At 40.2% G+C, this 14,135-nt stretch overlaps 2 protein-coding genes across 2 annotated transcripts; one reads left to right on the top strand and one right to left on the bottom strand.

Annotated features, from left to right (window-relative positions):
* Positions 1-46: 46 nt before the first annotated feature.
* Positions 47-11,137, bottom strand: elapor1 (endosome-lysosome associated apoptosis and autophagy regulator 1). Its single transcript, XM_046397455.1, has 22 exons — positions 10,920-11,137; positions 9,202-9,322; positions 8,834-9,014; positions 8,604-8,751; positions 8,405-8,485; positions 8,154-8,259; positions 7,893-8,042; positions 7,530-7,618; positions 7,143-7,320; positions 6,454-6,582; positions 6,263-6,353; positions 6,072-6,177; positions 5,825-5,962; positions 4,908-5,171; positions 4,133-4,309; positions 3,833-3,983; positions 3,231-3,324; positions 2,931-3,032; positions 2,370-2,496; positions 1,695-1,873; positions 1,360-1,525; positions 47-1,269 (listed from the first exon to the last, which is right to left on the bottom strand). The coding sequence occupies exons 1-22, from the start codon at positions 11,004-11,006 to the stop codon at positions 1,183-1,185; spliced, it is 2,952 nt and encodes a 983-aa protein (XP_046253411.1). The 5' UTR covers positions 11,007-11,137; the 3' UTR covers positions 47-1,182.
* A 519-nt stretch (positions 11,138-11,656) lies between these two features.
* Positions 11,657-13,917, top strand: cfap276 (cilia and flagella associated protein 276). The gene is made up of 5 exons (XM_046397456.1): positions 11,657-11,808; positions 13,045-13,161; positions 13,259-13,374; positions 13,488-13,585; positions 13,798-13,917. Exons 1-4 carry the CDS (start codon positions 11,734-11,736, stop codon positions 13,576-13,578), a joined length of 399 nt encoding a protein of 132 aa, XP_046253412.1. The 5' UTR covers positions 11,657-11,733; the 3' UTR covers positions 13,579-13,585; positions 13,798-13,917.
* Positions 13,918-14,135: the final 218 nt, after the last annotated feature.

Raw genomic sequence — 14,135 nt, 5'->3', positions numbered from 1 at the left:
ATATATTCATAATGCAGCAGCATTTTAGTGTTGTGGACGACCAAGGTGAAGTTCATTTTATACTTTATTCTTACCTTTATGTACTGTTGGATAGTTATTCTACAACATAACAATACATCTCATTTTACAGGATGATCACCCATTTTGTGTGTAAATTGTTACTCTGAAAATTAACTAGTATTTTTAGCTGTCAGATAAACATAAAAACTGTAAAAAGTACATTTAATCCTGAATGCCAGTGAAGTAGATGTATAAAATAGCAGACAGTGGAAGTGCTTCAGTGCAGTACTTGCATGAAAGAGATGCATGTTGTTTATTATCATACATTTGTTGAGAAAGGATTTCATGTTGAGATAGACCTACACGATTTTGTTCTGTGTCCTCTTCTTCCATTTTTGCACTGTTTAACCCTGTAAGGTGTCACGACATGTATATCCAGCAATCTTTAGTAAAATATTTTAAACATAGGTGCAATTTAAAATTCAGTTCATGTGAACTTTTCTTAATTAATTCAACAACCACAAAATTACCTTTTTGATATGAAATTATTTTTTTCAATCAAAAGCACATGAAAATACATATAAACATATAAAGTGGTAACAGAAAAGTATTAAAGGTATTATATACGTAAGGTGATATCAGGCTCTGTAATATGATTTCCACAAAAGCACTTGAAGGCAGCGTTAGAGGTCATTCTTAATTCATAGAAATGCACATTTTACTGTAGAAAATGAATTTACTTATAATCTTATGTGCAACAGGAAACATTTTCACCGCCATTGCAAATATAAATATTGTCAGATAATATAAGACTGAACTGGATGACTGGTATATAACAAAAACAAAAACATGTTAGCAGAAAAAAACAGAAAAAACTAATGCAAACACAAAAAATAAAATTCACACTCAGTGTTACGTCAAATGTACACAGTCTCACATCTAGGACAACTGTAACTTTATCCAGAGTTTGGTCCTTATATAAATTTGAAATACACTATAAGGCTTCGAAAATGGAGAAATGGAGATTTTGTATTAGGTTTGGCAGCCTAACATATATAATAAATAAAATAAACTCAACAGTTTATCTGTGACTCCTGTTGGAGCTACACTGACGTCAAACCATTTATCTAAAATTTAGCATTTCCTCTGTGCTTTGGTAGAAGGATCTGTTCAGCTCCAGAATTAAGCATCATCAGAGTCTTCATCCTCCCTTTGCTGGTGTGAAGATGATGACTTCAGTGGAACAGAGTCAAATCCATCTGATGTCCTCTGAAAACAAATGATAATACAAAAAATAATATTTAGCATGAGTTGCCTTGCGCGTACCTCAATATGTACGTGAGTTGAGGTGATACTGACTTCTCGTGAGAATGACTTAATTTTGGTGAAGAAGGATTTCCTGTTGAGGTACATGATGTCATCCTCTGCGTCCTCTCCCTCCATGATTGCACAGCTGTCTGCAGTGGGCAACTCACACTCTTTACCCCCGGAGTTCATAATCAGTTTGGAGTACTTATACTGCAGCCTAGAGCCAGAGAATGACAGGATTAACACGCCATTGCCAATATAAACTGCAGCTTCTCCTTTAGTTTTTTAAAACTAAAGCTCAGGTTTTAGCTTTAATCTTGTTTACTGGTATGACATGTCATTTCTTCAACAAACACTAAAGAAAATGTTAAACTCAGTAGTCTCACTTGCGTGTCTTCTTCCAGAAATAGCAGCTGATACTGATGAGCAGCACAGCAGCAATCGTTCCCGTGGAAACGCCGAACTTGAGCCAGAAATCCAGAGTCACACAAGCAGTGACTTTTTGTGCTGGTAGTGACTCTCCTCCGTAACACAGCAACGGCTGCTGCCATACATAGGTGGTTCTCTGGACACACACAGATTAAGTTAAATCTTCCTTGATCAGACATCAGTTAACTTTTGGAATACTTACATTTTCAGTATTTGCTTTACAGGAAAAGTTTGCCAGCGGCAACACTTATTCATAAGCATAAGACAAAGACTGGAAATAGGAGACAACAGCTAGCCAGAACAGAATGTACCTTGTTAAATAATGAACTTTAGAGGTACTGGTAGCTTGGCTTTGTTACTAGCTTTTCCCCTTGTTTTCAGTCTTTATGGTAAGCTAACTGCGAGCTGTAGCCTTATATTTAACAGACAGATACGAGAGTGGTATCAATCTTCTCATCGAACTCTCCACTAGAAAGTGAATAAATGTATTTTTCAAAATGTCAAACTATTACACTGAAAGTCCCCATTAAAGTTAAATAAAAGATTTTGTATTTGCATGTTCCATTGTTTCACTCTATCACACTTCACTTATAAATACTTTTGTTAATAAAGCCCTGCTTGTGCAGCACTACCTGTATTCCCTGGATGCAAGCGCTGACAATCTCCCTGTAGTGGTTTTTGGTGCAGAGTGGACACGCATGCTGGCTCTCCCAGAGAAAGTGGAAAGTACAACCATCACACGTCCCCTCAGAACAGTTACTGAAAGGAAAACAAGATAAGAGAGATGTTTACAAGCTTTACGTGTTGAAAATAATCTCCACAGTTCAAATTTACAGAGCTCAGTATAGCTGTGTTTCCACTAAGCTGTGTGTCCAGTCTGGTTCAGTCCAGTTCAGTTTGTTAATAGCATTACAAAGGTAAATGCTACATTTGTTTTGTGTTTCCACAGCAGATGGTAGCGATTCCATCTAACCAACTAATTGAGTGGTTCTATTTGTACCATCCACAACTTTGGTCAATGGAAATGGAACAGAATGTGAAGCAAACTAAATGCACTGAGCTAAACTGCTTGTTGGAAACACAGACAATATGACATGTTAGTGCTGTTATAATACACTATGTGTGTCTAAAAGAATGTTGCCTGAACAACTCTTGTAAGGTCAGAAACTGAGCTTGGTCATAGTGAAAGATACCTTGGCAGCGTAATGAAGTCTTTAGCTGTCATTGTGGGATTACATCTCAGTCTGATGGTAGCTGACCTGCCCTGTTTACAAGCTTGAGTTGTCTCACTGGACCTGGAAACATCACAAACATGATGAACATTAAGGTCCCACCTTCCACCACATGATATCCCTTATCTTGGATTTACAATTATATTACTTAATCAAATAAATTATCAAATTTTCGGGATCAAATATTCACTATACAGAACATGACACTGTAAGCACTACAAAGGGTGAATGAAACAAATGGGAAACTGTGGTCTTATTTACTTGTAATAGAATATTACATCCGGCAGGTGGGATGCAGATGGAAACAGCCAGTCTGGAGAAGAGATGCTACCCAGTGTAGTGTCAGTGGTCACACCTTCAGAATAAGGAGACTAACATACTTATCTCATATATGACATGCACACACTTTGCTAGCAACCACACATATCCTTTGTCACAAGCTGCATATCTCTGTGAGATGTAAGCCATTTAATCTAAATGGTATTTGCCATTTTTTGAGTTTTGTTGAAATCATTTTTAGAAGCCCAAAGAAGTAAAACTACACTATAAAGTATGCAACTATACAGTGATGAGACCAAGTGTCAGAAGCCCTGCTCGCAGTTCTGTGAAGCTGTCCTTAGGAATAAATACTTGCATAAGACTCACAGTGAAACTGCTAACTCTGTTCTTAAGCAGGTCCAATATTTACCATGCTTTGAAAAGATACACTAGAAAAGTTTTACAAAAATGACACAAAATATAGCAGATTTTTGCCTTATTTTGGACACAATTTTCCGTAAATTACAAAATTTGGTGTTGAAAAAAAATCCTAAATCATATCCTCTCATTTAAAGCAACAGACAACTGTGATTTTCAGTCCATACCGATGAGTGAGTCACCAATAATGAAAGGCTGTGTGGACACCACACTCTGACTCCTGATGTCAGAGGGGACTACGGTGGACTGACAAACGTAACCTTTGACCTCTCTCCCGCCCTCTGTTATGTTGCCCGCACAGGTAGCCTGTGCTCTTCCCTGTGAAAAAACACAGCAGGTTAAAATGCAGGCCAAACAATTTTTTTTCCACTGGATAAGCTGGGATAGGCTCCAGCCGCCCCACTACCCTGACAGATAAGTGGTATATAAAAAGGATGGATGGATGGATCATGATCCCAGCTTCTCACCTCTTTTCCACATAGGCCCAGATTAAAGCGATGGAAATATCTCAGGCCTTTGCTGGTGAAGCGGGGGCTGCTGTGGAAGCTGGTGATGTTGGCCAGAGGAGAGAAGTCATAGTGCAGCAGCCCTCCGTTTCTCGTCTGCACATCCAGCACACAGTCACTGAGACAAGCTGTGTAGGCCTGCAGGATGGACAGATAGGTGCATTTATTTGTACATCACCTGCATCAGCTGCGGGAAACCCAAATAAGACAACTAGTAAATGTCAGTATTAAACTCCAAGCTCCAAATGCAAACCCAACTTTATTATTCATTTTTTTCACATTTTCTTTACTCATTTAATTGTCCAGTTGTGTTCTGAAATGTATTCCCTCTGCAAGGTTCTTTAAAGGCCTCTGCACATTATCAGGAGTATAAATTAAAATATTTAACTGAAAACATTTAAATGTACAAAGAGTCAAAAAATATAGTGTTACAAAAAAACCCCACAGCATATAGTTAGTGAGTATCCTGACTAACATATGTTATGTTGTGGAGATTCTCAGTCATCCAGGTCATACTCAGTTCAGAACTGATGAACTGATGAAGCTGCTTGGATTAGCAGTGAAACGTCTTCAAGTCAATCTTTACAAGTCCAGACGCCTTGCTTTAATTCTTTGAGTATCCTGACTAACCTCTGTGTCCTCAACAACTCTGCATACATTTATGAACTGATAAATTTAGTCAAGGCTTTGTGTTCAGACTTTTGTTCCTTTTGGAAAGGGATTTTGTTCCCATTACCTTGTTTCTCTGTGTATGTGGTCCACATGGAACACAAGCGGCCTTTCCAACAGGCTGATCAGCCCTGATGATGGTGTTTGTTGGGCAGCTCTCACAAACGCCTGTCTCGTTGACCATGTAGTGTCCCGTTGGACAGGGAACACAGGTGGAGCCTACGTTAGCAGAGGTCAGGGCACAGTGGCGACACTGCGAGGCCACACCCCCAATCACATTGGTGATGTGGATGGAGTAGATCTTTGCTACATCGCTGCTATATTTCCTCTCCTGAGGGAAGACAAGATATAATTCACCAACCGAGTCTTTTTATTCACAGTGTAGTGGTTTGGACTGCAAAGGTCACTCTGATCTATTCCAAGTGGACCCACAGCCCCTGCCTGCCCTCTAGAGTACAATGCAATAACTGGGGACAGAGTCACTGTGGATGCAAACACACTCAACAAATCATCAAAAGCAAACATAATGTTAATGATTTGAAACATTTACAGCCAATTATTTGTGAATAAATTTACAATATTTGTCAAAACTTTGGTGAGTCAGCTTCTTGCCTCCTCATGCATCATGTAAATCTTCATAAAAATCTTCATAATGGCTAATGTCTTGCTCTTACATGGACATGTTGTTCTTAGCATCTTGTTTTTACACTGTCTGAAGAAAACTTTAAAAACTGAAGTTAGAAAGTGTTGTGCAAAATGAGAAAAGAGAGAAAAACAATAAGAGAGACAAGAAAACAACGATATATTTATGTGTGTGTGTAAAATATGTATATAACAGACATTAAGCTTCAAGATGAAGATAACTTTTTTTATTATCCGTTGCTTTGAAAATAATTTTAAGGCTGAGGAAGTGAATCTCTTGTAAGGGCAGGGGTTATACTCGGAGAGTGTGTGTGTGTGTGTGTCTGTGTGTGTGTATCTCACCGCGTTAAATTCCTCTGTTCGTTGAAATGTCCAGGTGAAGCTGGTGGTGCTGTTCCTCTGAATCAGGTAGGAATACGACTGTTTCCCATTGCTGCCTGTCCACTGCTCCACCACATCATTATTCCACTTATTATAACCCTGCAGAGAAATACACTCACCTTGTATATATTCATACTGCTGCTTTACTGTTTTACATGCGTGCATCCTGAAGCATGAATTGGAGGATAGATGTAACGTTTTCCCTCACCGCCAGGAAGTAAAATTTGCAGTTTGCTGTACACTTGGTCTCAAAGACGAAGGTGATTTGAGAGAGTTCGCTCCTTTCGCTGTCTTCGGCCATTGACTGAGGCAGCCTGTGGAAACAAGTGACATTTCGTTAAGCTTTTAGGATACACACATATACTGTATGCTTTTTATACATATTTCCTTTAACTTCACCTGTATCCAGGGACACTGAGCGTCAACATCAGGTAGTCTGTGTCCTGATCACCGGGGGTGGTGTAGACATATTCCCCAGCCACCTCCCATGCTGCCATTACACATAAATAAAATAACAGTAACACACACAGTTGTGCTATAATGGTGCTAAACTTCTCCTAAATCTCTGGCTGCTTCAGCAATTGTCTCACCCGTGCTCTGTTCGGAGTGTCTGAACTCTCGACGGAAGATGGAGCTCTTCATGTTGTTTGGCATTGTAGTCCACCATTTGTATTCGAAACTCACCACTGGCTCCGTGCCAACAGGGCACTTGGTACAGGCTGTGAGTGAATCAGTGTATGCATGTATTAAAGCAGGAATGAGATGGCACTGCCATTTGGGTTTACATTAAAGGGACGCAGGACTGTGGCACACTGATTTCCAGCCTCCAGCAGTGCAAACAGGACAATGTTTCGACACTTCTTAGTGGTGCATTAAAGGTTGCAAATGAAGTGGTGTGCACCACCCCCTTCTTAATATGCCTGTTTCAAGAGGTACTTGATTCAGTAACCAAATCAAGGTTTACATTTAGTTTGAATATTTCAGCTATTTCTTCATACTTCTTTCAATATTATTGTTTTTACTACATGGCTTTTCTGAATACTTCTAATTCTAATTTGTCTTTGAATATCTCATCAGAAAGTCTCATCACGTCTGAGGAGTTTTACAGCGGCACTTTCGATAGAGAGGGACTCCTTTAGCACCTATGTTGTAACTGAGCTGTTAGTAATATTACATTAATGATATTTAGCGTCAAATGATCAACATCTTTGGAAAGTACACAGCCCCTCAGCCTGCCACATGTGAAAGATAGCATATAAGGAATTAACTGCTTCTGCACCTGTTCCATTTGAGTAGAAACCTTTATCACAGGGTTCACAGGAGGAAGAGTTTGTGAAAAAGAAACCCGGGTTACATGGAGGACAGGTTTGCTTCTCCCCTGAAGCAGGCAGCTTCACAGCTCCCTTAACAGTCTCACTGCAGATCTTAGGCTCGATCCACTTGTACATAAGCTGAGTCTGAGAGACAAACAGAATGGCAGACATGAATACATGTAAGTAGCCCCGCCCCCAGTGGGTCTGCGGCACACACAATCATCCCTGACGATTCATATTTAAAGAAACCCAATAACTGCACCAGATGGTTGTTAGCCAGAGAAATCTCTCCCTGTGTTCACCTCTGCTGAACCTGTTGCCTCCACCCCTTGTCCTATCTTTTTGTACATTACCTTTCCCTCAGAGTCACAGGGAGTGTGGGTGTAGAAGTAGTCACTGTTAGTACATGCAGGTCTTGGTTTACAGCTCCCTGAACCCGCCTCTGGAAAAAAAGGAACCAGGCCAGGGAAAAAAACATCGGGCGGGGACGAGAGAAAACACACAGCTCACATGAAGATCTTGTGATAAGACAAACCTCACACACTCTGCCACTAAGTAAGCAGTAAATGCAGTATTTGCATGCAGACTGCTTTGTACGCATGTGGGGCAACACACAAATACATAATGGTTGTAAGTTTGACATTTTTGTCAACTTAAAGACTCAATGGTATGACTAGTCTTTGTGGACAGAGCATTAGAAATGCAAACACGCATACCTGCATATTTGTCAAAGTCACACTGAAGGCAAACAGTGGCACCCTTATTGGAGTATGTGTCAGCAGGGCAGGGGGTACAGCGGGCAGATCCTGGTTTTGCACTGTGGGTGCCTGGTTTACAATGGAAACACTCTGATGTGTAGGCCACCCCTGAAAGACACCCATCAATCTTCTTGTAAATGTTAACAGAGAAATATTGAGTTGATTAGTGAACAAAAGTTTAAAACCGCGTGACACAACACACTGCAGGGGATAAGCTACCTGAGATGGCAATGTTTCTTAATATAACAGGTTTGACAGCGCTGCCCTGCAGAGCATACGTAGTGGTTCTCCAGTATAGCACATTGTTGCCACTGTTCAGCCCAACCTGCCCAGAGAGAGTGTAAGCATGAGAAAGGAAGAAAAGAAACTGAAGAAACTGAGAACTTTTTTAAAAAAAATCTGAATTCTCCAGTAAAAGACAACCAGAAGCCAGCAGGTTTAATGAAATGCTAAACCACACCAAGACAAACCCTGTATTTGCTCCAGCTGCTCTCAGAGATCTTCATCCACCGGCTTGCAGAGTCCGTCGACTGACACTGGTCATTCTGGACCTACAGGAAGGACAGAAATGAGCCAGCTATGAAAAGCTGTCCATAGGGGCTATCTATCATCTATCTGTCTATGTATAAAGCTATCTTCAACATCAACAGTCATTATTACAAAACTTACATAGAACTCAAAATAAATGCTGTTGTCAGGGTAGAAATATTCAAAGGACACAGTTCCAGGTTTCTTCAGGCTCACAGCATAGGACAGTGTTGCAGTGCACTCATCGGTGTTTGAGGCTACGTAATCACCCTTTGGTGTCCAGGTTGAGCTGAGGAAACATCAGCAGCAGAAACAGTCATGAAACAGCTAGAGTTTTGAATGAGCAATTAAACCAAGACACGTATACTGACTTGGAGCAGTCTGTTTGAGCGTCCACACTGTTTGTGTTTACCCCGCGGGTAACAAAACCAGACGGCAGGCTGTCCCACTCGTCGAAGGCCACTCCCGTGCCCAGAGAGTAGGTGCCTGCAGCACACTTCTGGCACTGCTGCGACTGCATGTTGAGGTACTCCCCTTCACTACAGGAGAAGGCTGGGGGAAGAAAACAAAGTGCAGAAAGGAGAAGTTACCATGGAAATATGGACAACATGGCAGGGAACAGAAGTTAAAACGAGAGGATAAAATGTGACGACAATTTATTATTTAACATTAAAACTGTGATACAGATTGATGGTGTGCAGAAAATGTATGGAATGAGATATAAGAGCAGGACACTCACTGCACTCAGTGCCTTTTACTGGATCCGGGAGCCCCGTGCATGTGTCGGCTTTGTTGGGAACCGCCACCCTCCATCTTGACCCAAGTACGTCACACTCTGTGTACTCAAAGTGATAATCTGACTGCAGGGCCAAAACACAGGTGTGAGTTTCACATGATAAGACACACTATATACATCAAATTGAAGCATATAAAAAAAACATTTTTATTTAAGTATAAAGACACAAATCAGCATGCATGTGAAAAGCAACTGTGGCTGTTATTAAAAAGAGGCCGACATATTGTATTACACCGCTTGGATTTCCTTCCAAAACCAGACAAGCCTCCATTATGAATAAAAGTTGCTGCTAATATTTGCCCAGGAAGCTGTTTCAACAGTTGTTTTAATCTCACTCATCAAGGATGTGCTGCTGACTCCCTTTAGGGTATATTTACTTTGCTGAGGGGGGAGACATGCTGGTTTGCTGGATCCTTTTGTAAACATCTAACTTCTGTGTTGTCGCAGGAGTTTGGAGACAGCAGGAGCTCAGATGCAAAGCTTTTGCTGTATTTGCCTGTCGTGCTTTGTCACCTTTTGGAGATACTTACAGAAGTGCCTGACAAACACCATCCCACCCGTAATTATGTAATTTGGGATCATGTGACATAATGTTAAACGTTCTCTGACACCTTCTTAAACAAGTCATGAATGCTGACCAGGCACATGGTTTATTCTTGGTCAACAGCAGGCTGTAATGTCCCAAGCAAAGTCACTGAGGAGAATAAGTGAAGCACACACACAGCCTTGTGGGATTAATAGTTAACAGAAATGCAGGAGCAGCAGTGCTCCTCTGGGTCTGTGCTTTTAGAGCTGCTACGTTAGCTGTGGTTGAGGTACCAGATGAATACATTGTCTGGGTGGGAGGATCTGATGTAAAAATGCATCAAACTGGAGATGTGCTGTGGCCTATTCGATTCTTTAAAACAAACATGGGGAAACCAAGGCAACAAGATATAATGACCACCGTGCCTCAAGGTCAGTGGATTAGGATGGAAACAAACTCACCTGATGAGAGTAGCTTGTATCAGAGCTTCTCAGCTAAACCACCTTAAACTATAAGCCCAACAGACTCAAAATAGAAGATTACTTTTTCTTTCCCCTCACAAATCTGATGTCTTAATTTGAAACACTCTCCGGTATATTCTAAATATTCAGATAAGAAATATATTTTGAGTGTTATCAAACAGTACTGTTGTTATGCAAAGTGAAAACGAATACAGAAGGGAAAGGAGAACACAGCAGACAGTGTAACATATGGAAGTTCTAGTAAAATAAGTGTGTGATAACTACAACGACACAGAAGCAAGCGGAAGTGAAGTGACTAATGTGACTAAAACATATGTTCATTTCCCACACACAACACATGAAGGAGAATTTTACTAGTCCAGCTGAAATTAAGACAATTCAAAGGTTATTCGATTTGTATTTCATTTTTAAGACTAACGTCAACCCTGTGCGTCAGTCGCACACAATTAAAACGGCACTTGAACGTGTTTTCTTGCACTATATGCATACGTGTAACCCACCGAAGCTGTTTGATGGGCTTTAGGCCAACTTTATTTTTAATTTATTTCTCACACCCAAGAGAAAAACATTTCGCACCTGTTGCTTATCCGACCGTTACATGCACACTATTATTTATAATTAGAGGTGGCTAAGAGTTAAAATAACTCACTCACCTCTTTGCACATGGGTAAATCCGCAGAGGACTGCGCAAGAAGCAGCCACAGGAAAAGACAGCTCAGGTGTATCGGGCCTCGCTGCATCGTCGCTTTCTGTCAGTGCTGAAGTGATGGAGGAGCAGAAGGTTGACCTGCGCCCTCAAGGTGCTGCGCGACAGGCGGCTGGAGGCGCGGCTTCGCTCCCAACGGTGAGCAAATACTGGGAGGTGGTTTTCTCAGGCGCCTCTGAATCATCAGTACGGACAGACTTGTATTTCACCTGCCAGTAACCTTTTCTTTAAATAAACAACTACTGTAGAAGTGAGCCATTATCGGTATTATTGTTCAAGGAAAAAATAGCCTACTTAGGCCGAGGTCTTTTTTTTTTTCTTTTTTGTTAAAAGTGGAAACACAAAATTGACTGGGGAAACTATGACCATGTGGATGGACTTTATTTAACAGTCATTTTAGCTGCTGAAAATATTGAGGAAAAACTTGCCCTGCATACTTTGACCGATATGAATTATTTCAATGGATTTGTGTTTCGCTCTTTGGGCTAGCCTACTTTAAGTCCTTTAAAAAAATAATAAAATCCCACTACGGATATGAATGGGTTTCAAAAAGAGGCGTACATTTCTATGTTTCACAAATATAATTTGGAAATATGTTTTGCAAATTAAGCAAATCCAAACAGAAGGAAACATCCACCATTTAACATTTACTTTAACCGGAAGTTGATGGTTGCTTAGCAACCGGGGTTTTTAACATTCCAGCAGCAAAATCCCTGACGAGTTACACTTTTCGTCTGCCGAGCTTTGTGTGGTCATTAAACATGTCTAGAAGGGATCCTCTGCCCACACCAAGGCCTGAAAATGACTTCACTCTTAGCGGCTTCAGGCCACAGCAGGTGGGTATTCCTCTTGATAATGACTTACTGCTCATCTGATATTCGTGTTAACCAAACAAAACCAAGAGGCTGAACTAAGTATCAATTAATGTGTGTAGACTTATTTCAAAATACACATTTGATCCAGACAATTATTTTTGACACTGGATATAAATCTCATATTTCTTTTCTATTTAAAAACCTGTTGTTTCCTATTCTTTCTATTCAAACAACAACAGCCTGTTTTTTGTTATTTTTTTATTTTTGTTGCTGTTGTTTTTTAATATGGAGATGTCCGAAATACTGTACACCCACTCTATTCTGTGCTTTTGTTGTCAGTTTAATACTGGAAATGGAAATTTGTTTATTTACAAGTCCATATTAACCTGCTCAGGGATCTTGGCATATAACCCACTGTGGAAATATTACATGTCCATAATTAATTGTGTGATAATTTGATTAAATACACCAAACTGAAATAATGAAGGCTGTAAAACAAGATTTTGACACAGGGACCCACTTCTGGATCAGGTAAAGAACCATGTCTGGCATCAGGCCCTTATCCTGTCATTGGATACTGTGGACACACTCTACTGTGGAGTAATTCACACATCCCTGAACAAAGTTAAATTACCACAAACCAGTTGCTACACAGTGAACCTGGAGCTTCTGGACCTCCATGAGATCTTGCTCATTTGATAATAAAGCCTTTGAAAATCAAATGATGGTACTCAAACAGCCCTGTTCTATGCAGCAATTAGAAATATCAGAATATTAAATTAAAAAGTAAAATATAAAATGTATCTAACTGATAAATATAGAGTATCTGAGTGCACTGCAACATGCCAAATACTTCAGGATGAACTTTTTTTGCTACCACTTTAACTATTTGACTTATTTGATGTATTTGTTCATGAGAGATATTAACTAAAGCAGCGTACTTGTGTGACAGGTTTGCTCATTCATTGTCGACTCATTATGTGGATCAGAAAAATCGCTATATTAACATCTGTGGTGAATAAAATCAAACAGTTTCTTAATGAGCTGCTGCATTTCTAGGATTTCATTCTAAAGCATATTCCTTTTTCTCTCACTTTCACCTGAAATTCATCAGTCCAGGTCTTAAATGACCCACAGCAATAACTTTTGTGTGATCTGTGCCAGTAATCAGTTTCTGCTGTTTTTCTTCAAACTGATATCATTTTTTTTATTAATTTGGAATTCATCTTTTCTTCTTCACCTTCTCCCAATGTGCAGAGAAAAACATATGATAAACCAACTCACATCGCCCAAACAGAGGAACCGTGGAGTCACCTCCATGACACGGCTACTGCGGCCAGCAGCTGGCGAAGTGTTATGCATTCTAAGCATCAGGTAAACTCCACTGAGCATGACATTGGCCTTCCTTAATAAAAGCGCAACGATATACCGAGGGAACACTTCTTTAGTTGTCCCTTTTTCTCAACTTCAGGCTCCATGTGACAACCTCGACTTAAAACTCAACGCTGTCTATGATCACCACAAGGACTGCTTCAGGGCAAAGAACCAGATTTTATATCAGAAGGAGACCGTCTCAGAGGACCAAAGGTGGGTGTTTGTGTACAAAGCGCACAATCTGTACACCTTCACTGCGTTGACAGTGGAATTTCAGGAGTTTAAGTCAACCATGTTGATTTGTCAATTTTTACACTGATTTACAGGAAACAGGAAATGCAAGACATGCTGGAAAATGAGCAAGACATCAGAAAGTGGGTCGATCCACAGAGGCGCTCCATTCACAGCATTAAGTGAAGCACAGGTGAAGCTCAGTTAAATCATGATCCCAATTCTCTTGTCAGTGCAGCATTATGGTTGTTTGGAGCAACTGACATTAACAAACCTACTTTTGATTCAAATCTCAGACTGAATCTCACCCAAACCTAAACCCACTGAATCTGGGGTTAATTTGGCTTTGTCTGGAGCAAGGTGTGTCCCATATACCAATACAATACCCTATTCTCCCCTCTGCAGGCATTCTCAAACAAGGGCTTTGCTGAAAAGAATGATGGCAACTTCTCTTTAGTGTGAAGCTTCCAGTACCATGCCCTCTATCAACATCAGAGCTCTGTAAATAAATGAACTCTCTCACTGCTCTCTTGTACTATTTGTGTTTACCTAAATGTCATATATTTTGAAAAAGGATATGCCAAAGGATGATAAACGGAAAGCAAAAACCAAAAAAGGGATGTCTTCATGCTTAGAATGTCAAATGACACTAATTTCACGGTCACTTTAAAAACAGAACTCTCAACAAACACTGAAAACATTAAAGTTTAGTTCTGCATCATTTGGCTTTTAACATGTAACAG

This window comes from Scatophagus argus, chromosome 8 (assembly GCF_020382885.2).
Source record: "Scatophagus argus isolate fScaArg1 chromosome 8, fScaArg1.pri, whole genome shotgun sequence".
NCBI classification, from domain to species: Eukaryota; Metazoa; Chordata; class Actinopteri; family Scatophagidae; genus Scatophagus; species Scatophagus argus.
This window is presented reverse-complemented; position numbering and strand designations above follow the sequence as displayed.

Excerpts from the sequence above, each read along its gene's own strand:
- elapor1 (XM_046397455.1), bottom strand. The coding sequence starts at position 11,006 with ATGCAGCGAGGCCCGATACACCTGAGCTGTCTTTTCCTGTGGCTGCTT. Across the intron at positions 9,015-9,201 it reads AGTAAAAGGCACTGAGTGCA|CCTTCTCCTGTAGTGAAGGG; the intron begins GTGAGTGTCCTG and ends TTCTTCCCCCAG. Across the intron at positions 5,172-5,824 it reads GAACAGAGGAATTTAACGCG|GAGAGGAAATATAGCAGCGA; the intron begins GTGAGATACACA and ends GTCTTCCCTCAG.
- cfap276 (XM_046397456.1), top strand. The coding sequence starts at position 11,734 with ATGTCTAGAAGGGATCCTCTGCCCACACCAAGGCCTGAAAATGACTTC. Across the intron at positions 11,809-13,044 it reads GCGGCTTCAGGCCACAGCAG|AGAAAAACATATGATAAACC; the intron begins GTGGGTATTCCT and ends CCCAATGTGCAG. Across the intron at positions 13,375-13,487 it reads ACCGTCTCAGAGGACCAAAG|GAAACAGGAAATGCAAGACA; the intron begins GTGGGTGTTTGT and ends ACTGATTTACAG.